The 26,597-nt window shown below is 39.3% G+C and overlaps 1 protein-coding gene across 11 annotated transcripts in view; it reads left to right on the plus strand.

The window, feature by feature from the left end:
• Positions 1-26,597, plus strand: part of celf5a (cugbp, Elav-like family member 5a) — a 242,550-nt gene that overhangs the window by 209,263 nt on the left and 6,690 nt on the right. For 2 of the 11 annotated variants that reach the window (XM_028028423.1, XM_028028422.1), the window contains exons 7-11: positions 8,923-9,067; positions 20,413-20,625; positions 20,872-20,964; positions 21,985-22,128; positions 25,731-25,894. In XM_028028423.1, the coding sequence (XP_027884224.1) occupies positions 8,923-9,067; positions 20,413-20,625; positions 20,872-20,964; positions 21,985-22,128; positions 25,731-25,858 (723 nt within the window). In that variant the 3' untranslated portion in view covers positions 25,859-25,894. Of the gene's footprint in view, positions 1-8,922; positions 9,089-20,409; positions 20,626-20,871; positions 20,965-21,984; positions 22,129-25,730; positions 25,895-26,597 lie in introns of all 11 variants that reach the window. The other 9 variants (XM_028028416.1, XM_028028418.1, XM_028028425.1 and 6 more) reach the window with 6 other exon arrangements.

A 26,597-nucleotide genomic window follows, 5' to 3' on the forward strand; every position in this document is an offset into this window, starting at 1 on the left:
CCACTTTATATAACACTCATTTAATCTTTAGTGCTGTCACTTTGATAATTTACAATATGAAGGGTAAACAATATAATATTGGCTTGCATTGCTAATATTAGTTGGCATCAAAAGAAATAAGGAAAATGCAACCTTCAACTGGAACACGCTCCACATTGGTGTGATGCAATTCCCAGCTATGAATTACGTCGTTGTAGACGAAAGCAGAGTTTGCGCCATTAACCAGCCTTATCCTGGTTGATGAATTAAGAACAGTGCCATACTACATTTCTTTTTAAATAAATGTAACAGAAGAGTTTTCAATTTTTACTTAAGTTTTTGAAGTTTACCAGATTGCTAGCAGCAAGACTCCTATTTTAAAGGAGTATTATTATGCAGTGACTATTGTTTTTAGATGCTTTTCAGAATGAGAGACAAAAGTACATGCCATTTAGGTAAGGCAATTTATGTTGCCATAAGTCAGGCCATGGCACAGTTGGGGACTATAGGTAGTTATATCTAGTGACGTTAAGTAAATTAATAACACTAACTTTAACTTGTTACTCAATGAAACAATTAATTAAATAGATAATTTTTTTTGGAAGTATTCATAATTAAAATGTATCAAATATACATTATTTTCTGTGAAAAAGCAAAGCTGTATGCTCACAAACACTTTGAATGGAAGTTGTGCCTCATCTCACGATTGTATACCTGGTTATCTTTGGCAAATATTACAAGCTCTTTTCCCCTACTGAAACACAAAAGCTTTTCGTTTAAACTGTTTTACATGAAAACATTCATACAGGCACAGCAGCGTGCACATACAGCACCTATTAAACCTGCACTCCATATGCTCTGAAAGTCTTTCAGCTACAATTTGAATACCCAGCATTTACAGTGTCATCCATCTATCTGCTACCTCAATTTCTACCTGACATTATTACATTTAGAGCTACTGAGATCCAAATAAATCCCAGTTCCTTTCTTTCTTTTGAAACCAAGATACGCTCTGTATTTTTGATTTAAGGCTTATCGCACGGTTGGATGACAATTTGCATCCCATTTAAATGTGAACATGTAAAGGGGTGCTCATTGTCTAGTCATCATTAAATAGGTGATAAGTTCATTGATGTTATTTAATGAGTTGAAATGATGGGGTTTGATTAATGTCAATTTTAATACTGCTATCATTGTTACGTTTAAATGTTTACAATTACAAACACACAGTCACAAAAGTAAAGATTGTTTTAAATTTTAGAAAAACTCTTTTTAATTATGTTAATTTGACTAACTGAAATAGTTACACTAATATTACATTTGAATCAGAATAAAATATAAATGTTGCTGCGTAAACTACCCAATACGACTAACTAGTTCCAACTCTGCAAAATTTCACTTTACACCAGTGACATAGATTTTTGTCTTTGTGATTCTAGCAGTAATCCATTTTATTAAACTTTGTTACAGAAATTCTCACAAATTTCCTTCTCTTTGCGGCAGTGCCATTACGCCCAGACCTCCGATAGGCTCAGCATGTCGGCATGTGCACCTTTAGTTAGCCATACCCTCCAACCTCTTCATCAGCTCTCCCCTGCCCTCCTGCCACTTCACCCCCACCCCCTCAAGGCGTGACATTATACACACACAGCAGACCGCCGCACTTTGATGAGTTCAGACAGCCTATGAACCCCTCTGCATGCCCCTCCACCCATACATTGCTTTTCCCTGCCCCCTCTTTCCAGGCCCACAATATGCTGTGGGCTCACCCTGTATATTCCACAGGCAACTTATCTGTACACAAACTTTCTTCTTTCCTGCTGAAGAAAAGCGCATGTGGAGAGACCCCCCCATTCTCACAGCTTACACGCATACACCTGCAGACTGCCTGCTTGAAGGACAGTGAAATGAATTTAAGAAAAGCTTTCCATCCTGCACTGAGATAAAGAAGCATGGCATCTGTGAGGAGACGCTGCATAAATGCAGAAAATAATACATGCATTGCACAGAATACACTTTCTGGAATGTAGTGGTATGAATTAATGTTTCTCATCATCTATCTGAGTATATATATATATGAGCAGTATCAAAATGTCAGTATTAATTGTTGATGTTAGTGATGTCTTGGGGGCCTATCCATTTCCCTCATTTTCATATCACAGCCGTGGGACCCACTGTGAAATGTGCAAATTGACCATCCTGGAGTAATTGCGAGGGCATCTCTTGTGCACTCTCCACTAAAACTCCCACCTTCATTACCATTCATGAAATGCAGCCCTTTCCCGGCAAATGTGGAGAAATGCAAATGTTTAAGGGGCGATGGAGGCCGTGGCGGTCTGCAGGGAGACCATTGTGCACCGCTCTGGTTGGCCATGACTTTTATTTACTGTGGCAGAGACCTGTGTCGGCTCATAGAGATGCACACAAGAGCATACACACTTGCGCACACTGGGCAGTGAGTTCGCCCACCAACAACCCTCACCCACCCCCAGCCTCTCTCTCTCTTTCTCTCTTTCTCTGATACATTCATATAATATGACAAAGAGCGGAGCTTGGAAATTGAGTTCGGAGCAGAAGACACAAGGGCATGAGGGATACATCAGCATCACAGGGAGAATTGGTTACCATTACATTACATTCGGTCACTTTTGTATTATGAGTGTGAATCAAGGAGACCCAAACGTAAGGAATCCACCAAAACACAGAAAGTTGCTGCAGAAACATTTGGCGAGAAGGACTCTTTGGAGATAAACTCAACACAACTTTTAGCTATGGATTTTCAGTAAAGTCATTTCATCTGTGTTACTGTGCATATTTAATAAATCAAAACACTGGTCTGCTTGTTATGTAACAGAGAAATAGCCTTAATTTAAAAAAAACAAAAAAACTTGTGCATTGATTTTGTTTATGTGAGACTCATTCGAGCTGGATGCACACCCATGCTGTGGAGTCTTGATTTCCCCTGCAGCCAGAGTGCGCTGAAGTGATACGATTAATGTTTTTTTGCTGCAAGATAAACTACACATATTACCCCAAGACGAAAATCCTGCAGTGACAGAAAAAGGACTTTATCTCCAAAGACACACAACACGCTCACCTACTCTCCATACACACTGGCCAAGAGAAGACGAGGTAGGGAAGCATAGGATACAGACACGGGGAAAGATGGTATATATAGCTATAACCAGTGAATACAGTAAATGGTAAAATTCAAAGAGCTACCTCTCCACTACAGCAGTGGATAGGATTATAGAGTTGAGCTGACAGCCAGTAAATTGGATTTTAGTCAAACCAGGAGGGGGAGGAGGGAAGGATGGAGGCTCTGAACACAAATTGAGGAGGGGTACAACACTGACAACATGTGCCAAAAGTGAGAAATGTGCCATTTTTACGACAGGCAGAGACACCGGCGTGCTCTGACAGGAGACAACCTATTTGCAAAAGAAGGCGATTTCAGCCAAAGAAAGCAAGAGAGCGCGAATCCATGTTTCAATCCCGAGTTGGTGTTGAATGATAATAGCTCTCCCAAGAAACGCAGAGTTCAGGTCTTAAAGCAACCACTTATTAGCTTTTTTTTTTGTGTTTTTCCCTTTCTGAGATACAAACACATTTGAACACTCTTTTTTCCCCCTTATCCTCTGAGATGGTTTCAGCCAGACATTTCAGCTCTGCATGACTACAAAGTGTGTCACAGGGCAAAACAAGAAGAAGAAAAAAAGAAAATGAAACAAGTGAGATGTTTAATATTTAAATGCATCACGAGCGCCTCCCTGAAAACATACATTAGGCAAAATGAGACAAACAAGAAGAGAGAAGGAATGGTTGGAATTGGTGCTAATAGTGACAGTGAGCGTGGGTGGATGAGAGGGAGGAGGAAGACGGCTGTAAGCTCACATTAGGAAACATCTCCCCCTGTCGGAGGGTTCTGCGTTCAGACTGCCACGCTGTGCGGGGGAGAGAAATGATGGCCACAAATTACAGCATCATTTGGCTGTACTGTAAACTGCCCACACGCATGCACATGCCAGGCTGTGTGAGTGTGACCTGATTTTTCTGCATTATGCATGCGAGGGGCCAGCCGTTGCACGTGAGTGAATGCATGCGCGCTTCTTACGGAGTGCATCAGAACTGAGAAAACTATTGAGAAACGCAGCCTGCTGGCTCGGTGGTAACAAATGTGGCCCTTGAGTTCACCTCTGTGACCCACTGTCTCCTTGACACTCTAATTTTTCCAACCTTTTACACCCTCTCTCTACCGCTCCCCTGCTAGCCCTTCTTTGTTTCTGGACCCCCTACGCTTCCCCGCCACCCCCCGACTCACCACAGCCACTGCGTTTTTTTCTCTGTTATTGGCTGGTTGGGCTGTAAGGGGTCACATGTGACAGCACTAAGAGTCGGCGAGTCACAGAGCAGCACTACGGAGATAATTGCCATGTGATAAAGAGGTGATTGCCTGCTAGCACCAGGGGAGAGTAATGCCATCAGGTTGCAATAAAAAAGCAGATGTCTGACACTAACTGAATGCTGCTGGAGCCCAGGCAACTTTCTGTGCTCCTTTTCATCTGGATGCACTCTGTCTTTTTTTTTTTTTGTTCCCTTGTTTCGGTCTGCCTTTTGAAAGGCAGCTAGAAATGGTTTTGTGTGTGATGATGAAGACTCCTCAGCTTTGCTCATTCTCTACCAGAGACGGTTTCTATCTACTCGGGGAGTGCATAAATAAATAGGGTGTAGGGGGGAGCTCAGGGGGGTAAGGGGTCTTATGAATATAATGTCTTTGAATTTCAGAGAGAGGAGAAATAAGCATATGAAAAGTGTAACGGAGTGACTGTGTTTCCCTCGGTCGGCATAGCTGCTCTTTGATTATTTATTTCTTTTTCTTGAAGTCAGATTGTGTTAACCGCTGCATTCCAACATAATTACATGCTTGAGTTTCCAATTTGCTGGATTTTATTTTGGAACAAAGCAACAATTAATGTGAGAGGTTTTTTTTTTTTTATCCATGACAATCTGACAGATGGCATTACGGGCCACATTATCTAAGACATTTGGAGCTGGGAGAGAGGATGGTATTCTGGTCATGCTAGTATTTATTCCCACTGCGATTATTACTCCATGCAGACTAAGACTAAAAAGGCTCCTGGCTGACTAGGGACAGATGGGTTTTATTTGAATAACCACCTGGGCATGTATATACATTTGACCAAAATTGTAGTTTGTTTTTTTTTACAAAAAAAAAACAAAACAAGAAAAGAGATTTTAATGATATTTTTGTAGAAGCTGTTCTCGTTTTTTGTGGCATTTTCATTTGGCTTTAAAAAACAGATTTCACAAATTAAAGCTCTGTATTAAAGAACCTGTACTTTACTTACATGCAGATCTCCTCCAGACTAGCAGCAATTAGCAAACACCTGGGAAACTGTGCATCTGATGAGCTCATCATATTAACTGCTTCTCAGTCCAACGCTCCTAATAATGGTTGTAAACGGCATAGTGGGAAGCATTGTTATGATGGAGGCAAATTGTGAAGTCAAATTTCTTTCAGACTATGTTTGATATATATAGCATTTTCATAATAAGCATGTGGAACAAAATTGTGACAAAATAGAAACGGGAACATAAAATGGCTCAAATCACAAATCATCATTGGACCTTTCTGTTTACTTATTTGGTAGAGCATAATTATTTTTGTGATTTAACCATATATATTTCAGTTTTAGTCTCTAAAATGTCCAACTTGTCTTTTTGTAGAAAGGAATTATTCACATTTTTCACATTGATAAAATATGCAAATGACCACAGGCATTAATAAACTGTTTCGAGGCATGTGGCTAACGGATGAGGCTCCAACAATGGGCTTTCTACAACAGGATAACCACTTTAAGGTTACCTGACAGGGGCACTCAGGGAAAAATAATTGGCTTTTCCGTCGCCAGGTCCACATGCAAATACAACCAGAGAGCCGTTCTGTACCTTTACTGCCATCATTAGCATCAGTGCAAGTGGCAGCGCAGTTTGATTTCTGCCCGCGCGAAGCGATCTCAGGCCACAGCTATCAGCAGCTCCCCTGACACATACAAGCCATGCAGTATTAAACAGATGCAGAGACATGGGGCAAGAGGTTGGGTCTGCTGTGTTTGTATTCCTATACCACACAAGTCCGCATGCCTGATGGGCAGCTACATGGCCTGCAAAAGATTGATTCCCCAGATAAAACCAGTGGTTCACCAGCTGCAAAAGCCATTGTACAGTGATGGATTTTATTTTTTCTAAATTAGGCATTCAGAGGGTGGTTTTTGCACCAGGAGAATTTAAGCAGAGTGCAGAGGCTCAAATAGTCTCGATCACTCTTCATGCATGTGGTGTGTGTGTGTGTGTGTGTGTGTGTGTCTTTGTTAGCGAGCGCGGTTCAAGGCAGCGGTGCATGTGAGCATGTCCTATGCATATGAATAAACACTCCTTGGGCTGCATTTGATGGAAAATGGTTTCGGCTCTCACTTCTCAGTTCATGCTAAGCAAAAATGCAGAGGGAGTGAAAGGCTATTGATTGTATCTCTTTGCGGGATTGTCCAGCAAGAGAAAATAGACATTTACTCACTGAAGGTGTTGTATTACTAACATGGTCTCGAATTGAGTCTAGAGCTACTCTTGGTTCAAAAATGTTATTCTAATGTGTCCATTTAGTAGGAGAAGGACATGTGAGGGCATTTTTAGGGAAATTACATTTTTTATGCATTAAACTCTTACTTTGTGTGTGTGTGTTGAAAATTTCTTTGCCTAAGCCATCTAGTTTTTAATGTTTCACATTAAGAACATACAGTGGTTTGCAAAAGTATTCATATACCTTGATGTTTTTCACATTTTGTCATGTTACAACCTCAAGTTTTAGTATATTTCATTTTGACATTTTTAGTCCAATACAAAGTAGTGGATAATTGTGAAGTGGGAAAAATGATACACGGTTTCCAAAGTATTTGCAAATAAAACACAAAAAAGCATTATGTTAATACTTTGCAGTGCCACTTGAGCCATGCACCCCAAGATTATGTTTTGATTTCTGATGCAGCGCTAGCTCTATGTTTAGGGTCAATGTCCTAATTAACCTCTGCCCCTAGACCCAGGTCTTTTATAGCCTCCAGTAATATTGATTTGCCGTCTTATCAACTGACATCAGCTCATGTATCCCTGTTGAAACACTGCAGACTCACAGCATGATACTGTCACCACCATGCTACAAAGTGGGAATGCTTTGCTTAGAGGAGTATAGAATGTCATTCCTCCACATATAGTAGTTCGGTCAAAATTAACATATATAGTATATATATACAGTACAGACCAAATGTTTGGACACACCTTCTAATTCAATGGGTTTTCTTTATTTTCATGACTATTTATAAGGCAAGAAATCCCACTTATTAACCTGACAGGGCACACCTATGAAGTGAAAACCATTTCAGGTGACGACCTCTTGAAGCTCATCAAGAAAATGCAGAGTGTGTGCAAAGCAGTAATCACAGCAAAAGGTTGCTACTTTGAAGAAACTAGAATATAAGGGCTATTTTCAGTTGTTTTACACTTTTTTGTTTAGTGCATATTTCCACATGTGTTATTCATAGTTTTGATGCCTTCAGTGTGAATCTACAATGTCAATAGTCATGAAAATAAAGGAAAGTCATTGAATTAAAAGGTGTGTCCAAACTTTTGGTCTGTACTGTATATATATATATATATATATATATATATATATATATATATATATACTTAACCCCTCATTACACCTTGTTTGCTGTGTCACTTTCATAGATCCTGTCCAGTATCATGTTCCTGTATTTATACTGAGAAGGAAGCACAAGTCGACCGTATTTACATATTAGGTAACTTCTAAAGACAATTGACATTACAGAATATTTTAGGGGTATTAAAGTAAAAAGACCTGAATACATGTGGTGACAACACTGTTCAATTTTTTATTTAGAAAAGATTTTAAATGCTGACTTTACTTTTCCATCTACAGTTTTGTTACTTTGTGTTTGTTTTCAAGGAAATACTTTGCAATGTTAAGCTATGTAACAAAATGTAAAAATAAATAATTTATCGTCTGACTATGTTTGTAAGTCAAACTAATTTGAATTGTGTGTCAATATTAATTCCACTTACCAGAACAGTTTGGGCAGGATCTGATCTTTGACACATTCCTTGACAGCCCATTTTGTAACGGGATATTTATTTTTTTATTTTTTTATGATTTGCTTAGTGTTGAATCTTCAAGCCCAAATCTTTACTCTTTATGCAAAATGTGTTTAGAGAAAAGCACTCTTGTTTGAGCACCATGTGCCAAATAAATTATAAAATGAGAGAAGATGTTAAGTGATGACTGAATGTCAAGCTCCAAGTGGTAATCATCACAAATCCATCGGAAAAAATTAAACATGAGCCCGAGGAAAAGCAGATGAGAGTGGGAGGCAACTGTGGCATTTCTATGCAGCCGAGCAAAGTATTGTGAAGTTTGACAATTATGAGGAAAAAAGGCATTGTAACTCTGCAAACTTTGTCTGTCCCCTGAGCACAGAGATAATGTGCACATGTCAATGCCTTGATTTGTATGAGCCCAACAGACAGCTATTAAATTGTTTCTGCAGCTGGTGACAGGCTTCCTGCTGCGAGGACGGGCACATTCACTAAACATAGGTTGACAGGCTTCTTTTTCTTCTCTTTCTTTTCTTCTGCTCTACTTTCTCTGCACTTCCATGCACTATCCATCCATCAACATCACCACAAATCCCTCCCTCTCGTCTGCCCTTGATATCTTTCACTCTTACTCCCCTTCTTCCAACCTCTCCCGATTCTTCGGCCACTTATTGCATTTTTCATTGCCATCTTTTCCCTCGTCACCTTCTTCTCCCCCATCCTGTCCTCCACCCATCTCTCCGTGTCCGTCTTCTTTAGCTCATGCAGCAGCAGGCAGCCATCATGGCAGCAACCCATGGAGGTTATATCACGCCTAGCGTGGCCTTCCCTGCCACGCAGATCCACCAGATGGGGGCGCTCAACATCAACAGCCTCCCACCCACTCCCATGACCCCGGTGTCGGGTGAGTTTCATCAAACCCTGGGTGAGCACTCAGTTTCATTCCCTTTCTCTATGTGATGTCTGTACCATGGTAGCAAGCCAGAGCGTCTTTTAATAACGTCTGTGTTTATGTTGCCGTGCGTAGCTTTGGGGTGCGCGCGTGTGTGTGTGTGTGTAACAAGCTAGATCTGCAGCATGGCCTAAAGAAAGGGTGCCTATTTACCGGTAATCCAAAATTATTCCTCTGGAGGAAAAGGGAAAGTGAGACGAGATTTGCATGTTTATGTTGTTTGTGACTGCTGAGATTTAGGGTTACAGTAGAAGCAACAGAGTAAAGAACATCAATTACTAAATGTACAGATAAGGCATTAATTTCCCCGTAGCATTTTGACCTTGTGCTCTGAAGCACTTGTGCATGGTTTGCATACAGTTGGGTTTGTTTTCCATAACAAACAGCCTCCATGCACATACATTACAGTGGGAAGAAAAGGACTTTGAAACACCTACCCACTGCCGAAGATTTGCTTATTCAGCAGGGTTTCATTTTTCTTTAGAAAAAAAAAGCAAAACTTCAAGATTCTTCATTCACCAAAAGCATAAGCCTAAATAAATTATACAGTATCTGAGTCTTTGTTGTGCTCCACTCTCATACTTTGTCATCTCAGCAGTGTTCAGTTTCTACTGCAAAGTCTTTGGTAACTTTAAAGCTACTTGTCTGAGAGACACAGCCATCAGCAGCACAGAGAGATTTGTTTTAAATGCTCTTTAAAGTCATCGTAGGAATACAGTTTATACAAAACCTGCGTCACTTTATCAAACTATTGTTGAGCTGTGTTTTTTTATCGGGAAAAATATTTGTGTTCTTTCTCAGCATGTGCTTGTTGGGTCTACCCACTCTCCATTCCCACCTTCAATAAGAATTTGAAGGGGGAAAAAGTAAAGCAGAGGGGGATGAATATGCATTTTGTATTTTTTGTGATGCAAGAAACAGCTTCAACACATTTTAAAAACAAGAACTGGATGCACAAGACTTGGATTTGTTGTTTTTTTTTCTTCTGTTCTACACTGGGTGAATACAGGCAAAAATACATGCATACATGAAATAATATGTAGGTAACCCTCCCACTGTCCACTCAAACGCAAAGTCTGTGTTTTTGTGACCGTGTGTGCGTGCAGGCACAAACATATCTTGTTAGAGAGTGACACCAAAAACACAGCAGAAGACAAAAACAATGGGTAGGATCATGAAGAGAAGAGGAAAACATAATAACAAATAGCTAATTAAAATATTAACAAATATTAAATATTTTCAATGTTGAAGATTTAGGTAGTAAATTCCTTTTTTTTTTTTTTTTTTTTCCTGAGTCAAAAACAATGATGTGGTTCTCTGGATCATTATGTTACAGCCTCTTCTGTCCAGGTTTTCAACCACCTTTACCACCTTGTCAAAAAAGGTTCAGAAAAACCTGGCAGCTACAGAAACTCAAACCTGCTATGTACTGGAACCTGCTGGGAGATCACTATCATTGTCCAGTTGTAAAGGATAAAGAAATAAACCCTAGCTCCAAAATGAACAAATTTAATCTCCATTGATATATGCAGCTGCCCACCTGGTCTGTGAAGAAAAAAATAGTTTTTGATGTCTACAAATTGTATTTGTAAGGTGTAGTTTACTGAATGACATTTACTTTTATATTTGTGGGTGTGTATGTATATATTTAACTTTTTTTTATATGCAGTAAAACACTCATACTTCCATGCACTTTTGCAAGGCAAGATTGAATCTGCAATTCATTTAAACATTTGCTCCCAATTATTACATTTAAAAATCATCAGCCAATTTAAAAATCACCCAATTATTACATTTAAAAATACAACCTTCAAAAAACAAACAAAAAAAGGACTGAGTCAGAGACGTCTCCACCTGAACACAAACAAAAAAATGTGCCTGAAGTGATACTGTACCAGCAGACACACATGTTGTAGGCAGGCAGAGTATCATTTTCAACTCTAGGTGATGTATGTGGAAAGACGAGACATTTGTCAAATATTCACATTGATGTTTTCAGCGCAAAGTGTGCACTTTTGGGCAGGCATAATCAATCTAAGACAGTGATTAAAACCAGAGCTCAGTCTTGCTGAGAAGCTCTTATTTTTGATGGGTAAAAGCAATGACAGTGCTGCAATTCAGAGCTTTGTATTCGGCATGCATACCTGTATTTTTGCAACACAATGGTGCTGATTGAAGATAGTGCAATCGCGCTGCAAGGAGCACAGTCGGTGTGTGTGCATGGGTTGTGTGAAAGGCTTTGTCCTCCAGTCAACTTGGATTGTTAGTGCATCTCGCCAGCTGCAGTCTATAGAAAACCGAGTCTGTGCCTCAAACCAAAATAAATCTTGTTGATTTTGTTTTTGTCATCTGTAAAAGTTCAACTTATGAAAAGTGAAATTCAAGTTTTCAGATCTCTTGGCATTTTCATGAGAAGAATTAAGAAAAATAAACAATATCTAATTATTATTAATACAATCAAGAATTAAAATTGTCAAATTAATCCCAGTTTACCTGTTATTGACTAAGTAAAGACACTCAAAAACAAATGCAGTGACTAAAAAACAAGAACTAGATTACAGTGCCTATAAAAGTATTCACCCCTTTTGCTGTTTTCCTCCCTTTATTGCTTTTACAAATCAATCATATCATCAAAATGTGGCTTTATGAATATCCAACAAATGTACAAAAAAACAAGCTACTTTTGGACGTATGTGATTCTCTTCACCATGTCCACCTTAAGAATAATTAAACCTGACCTGTTTGGATGATCTGCTGACCTGGCCCCATTTTCAAACATAGCGTCTTGTCTGGGGACCAAAGAACTTTCCCACAAACCTCTTGGTGAACTTAAGTCCAGCCTAGCTGAGTTTTCTTCAACTGTTGCTTTTTCATTGCCACTCTCCCATAAAGTTTTGAGTAGTAATGAACCCAGGCAACAGTAGTTGTATGCAGAGTTTCTCCCATCTCATCTACTGAAGTTTGCAACTCTTTCCTTGCACTCACTGGCGTCCTAGTGGCCTCGCTTACTGGACTTTTTCCTGCACAGTGACTCAGTTTGTGTAAATGACCTGATATAGACATATTTACACATGGGCCACATTCCTTTAATTTCTTGGTGATGAATTAAACTGAACTACAGGGGATGTTCAGTGTGTCAGACATAGTTTTGTATCCATCCCCTGACTACCGGGACTGACTATCTGTTTTTATTTAATTACCATTATTTTGTAGAAATCTGTTTTCACTTTGACATTCAAGAAGGCTTTTGCCTGTTGTTTTTTTTTGGTCACAAAAGCCAAATTTTGTTCATGATTGATTTGTACAAACGATGAAAAGAAAAAGAAAATTCAAGGAAGTTGATACGTTTTACAGGCACTGTTTCTGTCTCGCTAGGTTTAAGAGTTGTTTGGATTACTAGATAAAAGTGATTCAGTATGCCAAATGGTACTTGTAGATTACCAGGTGGACTTTGGTGCCCCTGAAACAAGTTCTGAATGTCTGGAGGTACATTTGTTGGATCGCTTTTAAAACTGGGTTAGACAAGCAGGCAATGTCACTTAAAAATGAAGAGACAGTGAACGAATACTGTTTTCACATTCAAATATATATTTTTTTATTAATTCTGGTGGACAGGTTTATATTTAATGCCAATCAGCATTTAATGCTATGGTTAGTTATGAATACTTTTAAAGCTTTCTGAATTTCTAGACTGGCAAAATAACAATTTTAATTAAACATTAATTAAACAAGAAGGTTGCTCTTCTTAAGCAACCTTAAGAAGAGCTTTTTGGTATTTGGATAAACATCTAACCTAACAGCAGTAAGATACATTTTGAATAGACCTACAATTTTACAAGGGCATTTAAAGTGAGTTAGAGAATAGCAGGTGAAGTAGGTTAGTCATAAATATTCAATTTGTTATTTCCCTTTGCTTCATTCATTCATTTGATTTTGCGGGCAGCAGCTGCAGGAGTCGGTACCCCAGCTTGCTGATCCTAGTTTGCAGAGTTTTATGCCCCTAGCCCCCCACACTACCCCACCACCACACATACACAAACCTCCTTCTTCTGACTGTGACATATTTAGAGTTCATTGAAGGAATACATAACATTACTGGCAAGGCTGTCTGTGAAAGTAGGGCAAGGAATTCTGACACTACTGAGAGACTGTAGGATGCCTGCCACGATTCAGTGGAATAATTCATCGTAATATCCAAATCTTATTTTAGAGTGCATCTCCGCTTTGGCTAAAGCTTAACTTATGCATTAAAGTTGTCTCATCAATCAAATTATGTTTCTAAAATCAGTTTGTATTTGACTTTTTTCTGTTAAGTTTGAAAGTAACATCTAAACTCATCAATCAATACTTTTATACTCTTCACCTTATTTTGAAATTACCCAGTAACCAACATGTTTATGACAAAAAAATCTTGTTTGATAGGTTCAGAGGTTAAGGATGTCTCTCTAAAAAAAAAAAGACATGCACTCGATCAACAGATGCAAAGCATTTAGGCTTGATGGTGCATAAGCCGTTTGCCAGATGGCTTGGCTGATTAGAGAATGTATCCTTACAATGATGCATGATGATGCTTTTTGAAAATAATGTTCACCAGGTGCTTCTCCCTGAGTGCTGCAGAAGAAAAGAAAGTTAAACAAAACCGAGGAGAGAGAGAGGGTGAGGGGGGAAGCTGGAGATATGGAAAGAGAGAAAGGAGGGAGAGATAAATACAGTAAAAGGAAGGAAGAAACGGAGAGAAATGCGCATCCCGCTGAGTATATGTGGCAAAGAACACGCAGTGTCAAGGATGCTTTGTTTGGAATGAGAGAAGTGTGTAATCAAAGTCGCTCTAATGTTCTCCTGTATGGTGCTGTTCTGCAGTGAAGACATACAAGATGCACAAGTGCACATTAGACGAAATGTACTGCAGACGCTGCAGAGCCAGGGACAACCCACTGACAGACAGACTGAATGTGGCACGACATCCTCCTGGATTCAAACACAGTTAACCCACTGATGCAGAACCCTTCCATGGTGACAAACACCAGCAAACTAATGAGCTGTTTGACGTGCTGATCTTTCTTAATACTACCTGTCCTTTGTGGCTTCTGGGCATGTGGTTTATAAAAACATTAATTTTAAAACAAGCAAGTGATGAGGAAGAATTAGTTTGGAGGTTTACATTAAATAAAGGATTAATTAACAAGTTTGTGACTGCTTATTCTAAAGATTTAACAGTGGAGAGATGCATCAGATCAGGACCGAAGCAAACAGCTGGCTAGATGAACACTTAAGAGTTTACTTTTAGCTTTAAATGGGCAGTATTATGTATTTTCAGGCACATAGTGCCATTTTGCAGCTCAGTAAAGTAACTTTGTTACCTTCAGGTGTTATAAAATTGCTGAATATAAAACATAACTTAGAAGAAATTTGACTTTGCAGTTTCGTGCCTTGAAATTGTACTCTATCTCTTTAAGAAGCTCCTGCTCTTTCCAAAACTGCCTTCAGCACTCAATAATTCATTTCCACGATGCTATTTACAAGTTTTATTAGAAGCATTGGACTGAGAAGTAGTTGGTAGGATAAGCTCAGCATACTCGGTAGTTTCACCATGTGTTTGGTAGTTGCTGCTGCTGCTAGTCTGGTGGAGCTGAGTGGGGAAGGTACAGGGTAGAGATGCTCTGTGAGGAGGTAGGTCAGCTGGAGACTGGATCTCCTAGAAGGAGGTTTGTGGATAAACAAGTGTTTAAGCACCCCCTAGTTGTCTGGATAAATGGATAAAAACTGTTGGACTGCAGCTTTTAATGTGCAATAATAATAATAGAATGATTCAGCCTTGATACTATAAGATAAATGGGAACCAACTAATGTGGCGAAGGCTATTCTCCTCTCACATCTTTGCTTACATCATTGTTGACATCAAGAAGTCAATGGTGGGTTCCATTGGTAAAATTAGATTGTGTATGAGATCATCATGTGTTTTCATTATTACAATTTCTATTCTGGAACACTTTTCTAATTTAGATGTCCTTTGTCTCAGTGTTAAAACATAAATCTTTCCACTTCATAATGACCGTGGCTTCACTATCTCCAGGCTAACAGTAACATGAACGACCCCTACTATACATCTACACATTGCACATTAAAGATTAGATTAATTGTAACTTCAAGGGTAAAGACATTATCTTCGAGGTATTGAACATGGCCGAAAGGTTATTGGCCTTGTCCTTTTGTGTGCATATGCTTTTTACAACCAAAGTCGCAGCTCTTTCCTTACTCAGATCAGAGCTGTGAAAGAAAAACTTTCACCTGCAGCAAAGCTTCAGAAGCTGGCCTCCTCGGCGATCGGAAAGTCTGGCACATTGCTGTAGTTGCAGCACTGCATGCATAATGCCCTCAGAAGCGGAGCAGGCAAAGTGAAGGCTTCAACATATTTCTTCATATTCCTGTGCACAAGCCATTGATATCCTTACTAACACATGCACATGTATTCCACACTGTCTTTGGGGGAGCAACGCTACAGCCATCTCCTCAGGCAGGCATCAAAGCTTGTTTTCTTGTGTTTCTTTCTCTGCTTCTGGTTTGAATCATGTCCTTCTTTACTCTGTATGTGCCATCATCATTTGACTCGGAGTTTTATCATCGTACATGCAATCCTGGCACACACTCTGTCAACACGACCAAAAAAATCTGAGCTTTACAATAGTATGTGTAGAAGAATGTTGAGAACCTCCATGCACTTATACAGATGACAAAATTTCAGTTCCTCATCTTTTAATTAATGTGCCCAGTGTTAATGATTGATACATTCAGAAATTTGCTTGGTGAAGTTTTACAATGGCTATAAATAAATAAGAAAGTCTGAATTGGGATTAGTTCAAGAAGATGCAATAAATCTAAAAATTAGTACAATTTTTCTTGGATAATATGAAAGAAAGGATAACCACTCAATAACTGGAAATGATTAACTAAAAATGGTGGTGCTTCTTTTTGTTTCTTCTCTGTTTAGATATGACTCTTTGATTATTTATTTCATAGTCAATTTCATTCTGCTTCTTTTTAACTGTGTGCTGACAAAACCTGAATTATATATAAATAAACATAAATTTGAATAACGCAGTGGTTGCCAGTCTCGGTCCTGCATGTTTTACGTGTCTCCTCACTTCCAAACATTTAACTTAAGTGAATTGGTGATTAAAAGGCCAATTAGCCAGTGAAAAACATAATAAATAGCAGAAGATTAGAGTGGGGTCACAATGTCAGGAGCAGTTTTAAGGATGTGATTCATAGAAGGACTGCATATCACTGATTATTGTCCCAAGGGCAGATGTGTAAAGCCTTATTATCACATGTAAAAGGCTGCAGTGGTAAAAATCATGCACCATAAACAGAATATACAGTATTCTGATATTTGTATGGTTATGATTCTTACAGGTATGTTCATTTAAATGAACATGCATGTTGCGTTACTTCCCAGTTGATTTGCCGTAAAAATTTAAAGGACAGTGTTTAACATCACATGGTATTTATTGGTATGCAGACTAGCCTTTGAAAAAAGCTCTTTCTCCCATACGCAGATTTATTATTCACACCAGACATTTTCTCCTTGACTGTAAATGCATCACATTTTAAATCAGTTAGATGAAAGCATCTGTTTTGAGTGCTTATTACTTGCTCCAGCAAAAGACAGTCCTTGTGCTGGTAATGACTGCACTCTACAGCACGGGCATGGCATTCCTCGATGATTTGAATGCGTAATTAGCATAATAAATACCTCTGTCATATTCGAAGACTTGCTCCATGAGGAAATCACTGCAGAGAGCAAATCAACAGTTTCCCTTCCTCAGAAGAACCGACAGTAATGTGGATATAATTTTGTATTCATGACATAAATAAATGCATGTGACATACACTTATCCATACTGTTTCACAGTGTGGACTCCCTTTGTGCCGTAGTCACGAGGAAGGAATTCTTAGCAAAGCTCCAGCTGTATAGAATATATAATCTGCTACCCAATAGCTTTGTATTCAACCATGCCCAAGTGGGAAACAACATGTCATTATTACGGACCAATACTCGCTGTGCAAGCTGACAGCCGCATGTAGATCTGCACTGTTGCATGTGCATTGTAAACAAGCTATGAATACAATTTTCCACTATAGCAAAACTATATGTCTAGTGAGGTATAAAATGGAAATGTCTTATTTTCCATTCCAGGACAGTAGGAAATACTTCTTCATTTCAGCTGAGGAGAGAAGTTTGGAGGCTTTGCTCATGCTGGTCATTGGAACATGGTGACAGTGAGGATAAAGATGATGATTTGCCACATAAATGGCCTCCACATGTAATCATAGCTTTAATGGCCATGACGTTATTGTCTTTCCTTTTATCATAAACCCATTATGTGCCTCAGGACATAAATTGTTACAAATGTATTTCCATTTTAATAATTTGAGTTTTTCTTCTCTATAGTTAACCAGAAAGTCTGAAAGATGTTAAAGTTGTACTGTTCTATTTACTGCTGTGCTGAAACAGCAGTTGCATGGAAGGGATCAGCAGTCTCAGCTATAGTGCACTGCAATAATATTAGTATCTGTTGATCTACACATCTACTGTTAATATTTACATTCAAGTCACAATTTTAAGATGTCATATGGTGGACAAAAATGAACAAATTCTCAGGGGCAAAAATACCAGTCTGCTGGCACGGCCACACTTGGTGTTAACTTGTAAAGTTTTGTACATAATGTAACATACCTCTCGTTTTACACATTAGTCCAATGCTACAAGATTCTCATATTTATTGCTATTCAATTGTGCCATGTAAGAGTAGGAGAAATATTTGGTTGGAATTTTTTGTCATGATAGAAAAATGAAAGATGGCTTTCAACAAAAGTTTGAGAAATGCCTCATATTACATATTGTATTCAGGACTTTTATTAATCTTTGTAAAAAAAAAAAGAAAAAAAATCCAATGTAACCAACTGCTTCAGACATTTTTTAGAAAAAACGTTGTGGAAGAAAAAAAGCAAAACCACGAAGAACGAGGAGCAAGCAGGCAGGTCAGAGATGAAGCTGTGCAGATGTCTAAAGCAGCCGGGTTCAATTATAAAATAATATCTAGAGTTCTGGGAACATCATAGACTGTTCAGTTTATCGTCTGAGAATCAAAAGACGATGGCAATGATGCAAACATATTAAAACATGGCTCTTGACCTAAACTGGCAAGATTGTCAAGGAGAAGATGAAGCCGAGAATCAGCCAAGAGGGTCGTAGTAACTCTGGAGGGGCAGTTTGCCACAAGCCATGTTAGGGGATACAGCAAAGATGTGAAAAATGTTGCTTTAGCCAAATGAGGCCAATTTAGAACATCTGCGCCCAAATGTCGAACAGTATGTGTGGTGGAAAACTAAAACTGATGCTGCCATGGTGATGCTTTTCTTCCGAGATAAGGAACATGATCCGAATAGATTAGAAGATGGATGGATGTAAATATATGGCAAACTTGGATGAAAAGCTATGAAAATTAGGAAGCTCAACAGTATTCAGTATAAACATTTGTAAAGCTTGCACAAAAATACCCAAAAGAGTTGGTTTTCAATAAATTCAACTGGAGGGTGCTGAAAAATTAATGCTCCTCTCTCTTTTGTCTTTTGTCAAAAGATTTGAAAATGGTCCAGAATGCTCCTTCTACTTCCCAATCATCTGCTAATTTGTGTTCTACCATAAAATCCCAGTAAAATCCACAAAAGCATCTGGTTGTAAAATGATAAAATGTGAAAAAGTTCAAACAGTGTTATTACTTTTGCAGGACAGTACTAGTTCCTCCACTGTCGCAACTGGTGAACATACATAAGTGTGCGCTCCCAAACCACTGCTAAGCTTTGGAAAATGAATTTGCTTGATGATGGAGAGGATACATTATCTGGTGGTACAGTAGAGTGCGTGTGGTCTGGGTACACTATAGCTGCCTCCAGCCCTCAAAGTAGGAGCGGCGGTCTCCTGGGTCCTGGTAGGAGAATGGGGCTGAAGCTGCGGTCTAATTCATCACAACTTCGCAGGAAACATGCAATCGCAGGGAGGCTTCTGAAAAAAAAGAAAAGGAAAAGAGGAAACCTTTGCAAAAGACACAAGAAGTCTCACTGGGCCGAGAAAATTCCCCTGGTTGCCATTGTTGTTAACTGTCAGCGTCCTCCATAGCTTAAACGCTCAGACAGAAGTGATATGGAGAAGACAAAAGAGCATAGGAAATAAAAAAAAAGAAGAGTCATAAGTAGAGAATAATACAAGTAACAATATGTGCTGTATTTACTGACACCTCAGCTTATTTACAGGTCCATTTCAGGGTGTACTCCGTGTTTTATGTGATTGTTTAGCTGCCGCTCACAGCGGGGTCCTTGCTGAGGTACCGGCTCGTGGGGATATGACAAGCTGCTGAAGGGTTTCCGTGACAACCTGGGTTGTCTGTCCAATCAGGGTGTGAGGGCTTCCAGATTGAGAAGTGGTCCTCTGGGGAGCTGTTCCTCGGCTGGCTCAAAATGCTTCGCCACGAAGAACATCCTTTAGAGGGAGGCCATCACAAAGTGAGAATCCGCTCCAAATGGGTACTTTGACATTCCCCGGCATAATTGGAAGCACTTTCTAAACCGAGGGGTTCTTTTAAAAATGCATTGAACAGCAGAGAACAGGATGCTTGCAATTTTGATTCCACTCATGAACCTCTCTGCAGCAGCCTGTCAGGCTTGTACTATGTATGTTACGACCGACCCATTTGTCAAACTGCCAACTTTTTTATTGTATTTTATTGTGTATGTATAAAAGTAAGAGGCATATTTGAGTATAAGCTACCTGCTCATTCAAGCAAATCTCCTTCTGTAATCTGCCTCTATCTACACCACATCAGTTTCCTTTTTTCCCCACTCTTTTTTTTTTTTTGGTTGCTTTTTTCTTTTTTTCTTTTCTTTTTTTTTTTTGCTCTGAAGTTGCATAGTGGTTTCATCATCCTGAGCAATAGGAGCCAGCGGGGTATCGCGCAAACACAACAGACAGGCTCATTTTTCACAGGTTGACTTCCGAGCTATTCTGCAGGATGTGTCACGACAAACGGCGGATATGTGACAGACTCACGTCGCACCCGTGTCCTTGCATTAGAGAGAGGAGGCACTATATCATGTGTGTCTGTGTGTGTTGTTTGTGACTGTGTACACCTGCATTGGATGCAGTGTTTTTTTTTTCTTTGTTGTTTTTTTTAGTACCAAATAAGCCCACAGGAATGGTTTGCTCCTTATGCGGTAACGTTGTACCTCATTCCCAGCAGGCCTCAGCTCTCCGCCAGCCAACATCACCACCTCCGCCTTGCCCAGCATCGTCACCCCCATCGTCAACGGATTCACCGGCATCCCTCATCAGCCCAATGGGCACCCCGCCGTGGAGACGATGTACACCAATGGCCTGCCGCCCTACTCCACCCAGAGCCCCACCGCCGCCGACACCCTGCAGCAAGCTTTCACTGGCGTTCAGCAATACACAGGTGGGACACGACGAGGCTTCTGTCGCTGCTTGATCTCACCTGCTCACAAATGCCAGCCGTGTTATCAGCTACAAGTTAATTACCACAGGGTGTTTACAGTGCATCAGAACACGACATCAGAGCGCCTTTGATTGGACACGTTACGCCTGTATGATCGACCTTAAGCATCCTTGACACCGTTCTCTGCAGGATCCCCTCGTTTTTTACACCACCCTCTCTTTATTTCTCTGCGCCTTCTTTCCGCAGCAATCTACCCAGCCACCACGCTGACTCCCATCGGCCAAACACTGCCCCAGCCGCCGCAGGTCATCCAGCAGCAGCAGCAGAGAGAAGGTGAGGGTGAGAGAACGTTATTACTTTCACACTTCACCCATCCCATCCTTCTGTAATGGATATAAAAAGCAGAGATGAGCATGAGAGACCAATATTGCTTTTACAGTGTACACATCTCAATTCTGTGGAATGGGTAAATAGAGTGGAAAGGTTGAGGAAACAATATTACATTTCACACCTAATCTGAGGTAACTTATACATTATATACACCATAAAAATGCAGTATAGCTAGAGAGAAAGCAGTGATAATGCAGTTGTATTAAATTTTCTGGTTTTATGATCAACATAGTCATATGTTTTTTTTTTCTTTTTTTATAAGTAACAATAAAATTCATTGTAATAAACCTGTAAGAAGCATGCTGCTGCAGCCAAGGGGGACAAGAGTTATGAAAATGTAGAAATGGGAAAGCTGGGGCACCTTTCATAAAAATATTTAAAGTGGATCATGGTGATTTTTTTTTTCTTTCTTTCTTTTTGCTCACACCTGCTGCACAAGTTTAAAAGGAGGAGAAAGAAAGAAAAACTGTCTGACGGAAATACTGAGATATTGCTAAGGAGTATCAATATAATAAGTTAGTACAGTATTACATGAATTACAAAAGTGTAAGAAATAGTAGTAAGGAGAATGTGTTTTTGTATTCCCATTGCCATTGTCAAAATGTTCCATCCATTGATCCATCCATCCATATCTATGACTAACTTCCAAAACTATTACTATAAATTCATAGACTAGTTTTGTATAATACAACATTAGACCTTTTGTCTGCATGTTGAGAGGCAGATGTTCTAAGTTTTATCTTTAATTATTCGTAATTTATTCCACAAGCCTTTGAGTTGCAGTTTGAGTAGCAAAGAATGGAGGAACGTATACATAAAGCAAACCTATTCTTTAGGACTGTTTTGACCCAAGTACCAGTCTTAAATAAAATGCTAAAAACCACTGAAGATCAGTTAAATAGATAATTGTATTATTTGCTGGGACTGGAGAAAAGAAGTTGGCATGCGTTCCTCTTTTTGTCTGCTCAGGTCCAGAGGGGTGTAATCTCTTCATCTACCACCTGCCGCAGGAGTTTGGAGACAATGAACTCATGCAGATGTTTTTGCCCTTTGGTACAGTCATCTCTTCTAAGGTCTTCATGGACCGGGCAACCAACCAGAGCAAGTGCTTTGGTGAGTTACAAACTGCATGTACAGATCCATTCACAGTTGGTAAATATATGTATAAATTCTTAAAATAAAGCTTCTTTTGTTGCATTAGCATGAGCTCACGCTGAAAAGCTGTGCAAAATCCAACCTTTAATTTTAGAGAATTTATTGAGTGAGGAGAAAGAAACATTATGTTAAGAAATAATAGAAATGTAATGTTGCAACAATTGATGGTTGCCTAAGAATGTAATGCAGCTGACATTTTTATTTGTGCTTTAATTTTTTTAAGCTAGTCACTTTACAAAAAGGGAAAGATAATATAAAGATGGAAATAAAAATAGAGGTGCAAAATCTCCAAAGCAAACTGCTAATGTGAGGAAACACCACAAGTTTTTTTGGGTTTTTTTGTCAGATTTTACCCATGATTCCCAGTTTGGAAATATCTGCACTAATGTCCTCTTGTTGGGAACTATCTACACTGCTAATTGGCACAAATGTCTGTCTGTGTGAGTGGTGAAGTCACAAATCCAACCTCAATTGAAGTCAATTAAATATGTTTGAATATTTGAGCTGAATTTTGACACAGTCAGGTAGTGTGAACTGATTGCTGAGTTAGCTGTGTTGCCAATAATCACTAACAAAGGAAGGATGAGACACTGAATGTTGTTTTCAGAGCAAGATTCTCATCCATTTTTGTCTACGTCTTCCTCGTCTTCTTTTCTGGGATTTCTCCCACTGAGCTCAGTTTCTTTGAATAAATTTCAACCGGGTCAATCGGTGAACAGAAGGAGATTTGAACAACAACATGGTTTTCTGGAGGACTTAAATGGAACAATACACTTCTTTCAGATAAAATTAAAATTGTACACTTCTTCTCCAAGCACTCTAGACCAGAGTGCAGGACTGATATGAAACAAGAATAAGAATAATTATGTGAAAAAGTGCCTTGTTTCTTTCAATGCGCATTGAGTATCTGTGATGCTTTGGGCCTGTTTCTCTTCCAAGAGTCCTGGGAACCTGGGAACGGAGCATCATGTACTATTTAAAACATGAGAACTTTTTAAATACTGATCCATTTGCACTTTCTTAGTTAAGTGTAAATGATTTGTCATTCCGGCAGGAAAACTATAATATCAACACAAAAATATTTCACCAAATACCCAATCGACCTTTTCTCCCTGACTTGAATTTCATGGAGAAAGAAAACTTGTGGGGTGAGCTAAGAAGTGTTTAGTTGTTTTTGTTGAGCTATATGGTTATGATCATTGTCTTTTATGCATATGTCTCATATCGCTTACTGAAAATCTAATTTGAAAACATTAAAACATTTAAGACACTCTTTTCCATAACCTATTCTGACTGTGACAGCATTTGACAGCCCACAGACTGCGAGGATTGATCGTCGCCCAGACAAACCAACTTGAATTTGCATCTTGACGACTGCTTGTGCTTTGGCATGAGGACCGAGGAAAAGATGCTCCGAGTGCATTGTTTCCAAACTGGCCTGGATGCAGTCGATCAGAGTCAATGTCCTTGTTTCATTTTGGCAGATGACTGACCCGGAAACCTTCAGGCACTGTGTCAGCATCTTCGTAACTGTTCTGTAACCGCTCGTTTCTGTCGATACCTGCAACTGCTGAGGCCGAACCGCATACCTCCACGCTTCAAGTCGTCATTTAGCTTCAGCAGACTGACTTCACCTCACAGGCACCTGAAGAGCTGGACGGTGATGCTTCATGGGCGGATCGGATTGGGGGTGATTGTAGAGCAGCAATTGTTTTTACTCAAAGGGAACCGCAGAAACCCAATCAAGTGTCCCTAGTGCTGAATGCTTTTGTTTGAGTGAGAGGCTTAATATTAGATACTCCTGAAAGAAGATCTATTTGCAGTATTGACGAGCAGCTGCAATAGACATTCACATCAAGGCGGCAGCACTTTGGTACAATTAATCTATAAATGAGGAAGAGAGAATACTCTTAAATTGATGAGACTGTGGGGTCTGTGCCTGCTTCAGCTCTCGTTTCACCACCCCAAATGTGCTTAGTTGCAGGTGGCTTGTAGGAGGTCACATCCTTTCACTGCCGTTGTTCTTTTTTCAGACTTTCATGTTGGCCTCATCTTCTCTGCCAAGCTTTCACCCCTAATGGGCCGAACCAGATCCAGAAAGGCCAGCCACAGTCTCTCCCAGGTGGCTGTGGACGCGCAGAGGCCCCTGTTGTTTTTTTCACGGGTCATTAACTGTACCTAATGGCACCGCAGACACAAGGGAGAACATCAAGCAGAGACACACTCCGATGCCGTTTCTGGTCCCTGAAATCTGAAAGCTTACTTTTTCTACTTGATGGAAACAGTATATTCAGCGTAGGTTTGAGGAGTGGGGAGTTTTGGAGGAAGATGTGCTGATGGGTTTGCGTCTACCTCGAAACTTGTCAGTTTGATTTTTTTTACATTGAACTTTATTTTACCGTTTCATGCTAGACTTGTTAGCTGAGTTTAAAATATGTTGCTTTGCAAAGCTCATACATGCCTTTGGAGCTTTTTGAGGTTTTGTCCCATTATAACCACACACTTTGAGAATTGGGATTTTATGTCAAAGACAAAGTAGCAATTACTTTTGAAGAGGGTTGGAAGTGGCAAATGGTTTAAAAATATTCATACGTTTGTATTCTGGCCCCCAATTCAATATTTTGTTGAACAACAAAATCTTGCTGTCTTGTTGCTAGGTGGTGTAATAATACCCAACCAGCATTGCACATCTAAAAACTGAAACTTTTTGTATTTTTCAAAATGGTGAAAACTCACCATTCACAGATCTCACAATTAAAAATAGATCTGGACTTTGACTGGGTCATTCTAATACACTTACTATACCATAATCTGAACCATTTCCTTGTAGTTCTGATTGTATTATTTTGGTTGTTGTCATGCTGGGAGGTTAAACTCGGCTCCAGTCTCAAGTTATTTGCAGCTTCTGACAAGTTTTCTTCCAGAAAACAAGTCTCCTGTCTCTGTTTAAATAAAGCATCCTGCTGTATAATCTTATGTGTTGATCAAAATGTATTTTTTATTCTCATCTGACCAGAGCTCCGTCTTCCACGTATATATTTTTTGTGTTTCCCTTTACTAATATACTTCACTTTGCTTTTGTTTAATATATAGTTTAAAATATCGACATTTGTTACTGTAATGTGATATAAAGTAAAAACATGCCCAATAAATTATATAAATTCAAAGCATCATGGTCAGCATGGTCTGTAATATTAAGCACTTTTACTTAAACTCTTTTAGCTGGTAATTATTTTCTATTTTCCAATTTTCAAATCTACTCATTAATGGAATTTTTTTGTTAGCAAGAATTAGTAATCTGATGTTTTGTTTTATTATTTAACTGAAACAGGCTGTTGCTTTTCATACTCTACAACATGTGCCTCAAAAACCACAGAGCAGCTTAATATTACATGTCTCCTGTACAAAGGAGTGTGATGTGTTTTGGCAGCAACAGCTCCAAACATGTCCCAAAAGCTCTTTTTTTCACATAGTTACTTTTTTGGCTTAAAGCTTATTTTGGGCATCATCCTGACCCTTTCTTCTTGTAAGTTTAATAAATTTGATCTGTTTCCTAACAGGTTTTGTCAGCTTTGACAACCCTGCTAGCGCACAGGCAGCTATTCAGGCCATGAACGGCTTTCAAATCGGGATGAAGAGGTTGAAAGTCCAGTTAAAGAGACCGAAGGATGCCAGCCGCCCTTACTGACACAGCCTACCTTCAGTATTCACTGCAGCAGCACAGGTAAGCCCTGAAAATGGTGGGAGCCGTTTATTATGTAATGAAACTATGTAATTGTTTCAAAATACTGCAAAACTCAAAGGTTTATAAATACGAAGCTAGGGATGTATTCACTCCTGACACATTTGGTTTGCTTTAAAAAGACCAGAGTTCATTTTGTCCATTGGTCTGCACCTTTAGTGCAGGTGTGAATACTCTTAAAGGAGAGCCATTATGTAAAATGTACTTTTTTTAGCTTTATGTCATAAAGCTGTGCTCTGTCCCACCACCATGATTTCTGTCCAATGGGATAGATTTCTTTACCAATTATAGCAAACTGCACCAAGAGCAAAAAATAAATAAATCTGCTTTTGGTCCACACTAAAGAAGTGGACCCAAAGACTTTCCTAGTGTGAATACACCTTTAGATCTCACCATCAACACCCATGTACCTTTAAACAGTCGCCTAGCACTCTTAAATTGTAAATAATGTATGTACAGAAAGCAGGAGAAGGCGATAAAGAAGAGCAGCAAAGTCCTTTCAGGAATTCCTTTCCCCAGTTTGTCATGTAAATAAAAAATGACATTTAAAAAGAGTCCTGGAGGTCAAACAAAGGTCAGGGAAACTTTCCAAGAGAAACGTAACGTTCTACTATGCGACTGAAGCCTGACAAAGTGTGACTTTGCTTTGGAGGATCGGGAGCAGAATGTAAAAATGAGCATCTAA

The sequence above is a fragment of the Xiphophorus couchianus genome, chromosome 9, assembly GCF_001444195.1.
Source record: "Xiphophorus couchianus chromosome 9, X_couchianus-1.0, whole genome shotgun sequence".
NCBI classification, from domain to species: domain Eukaryota; kingdom Metazoa; phylum Chordata; class Actinopteri; order Cyprinodontiformes; family Poeciliidae; genus Xiphophorus; species Xiphophorus couchianus.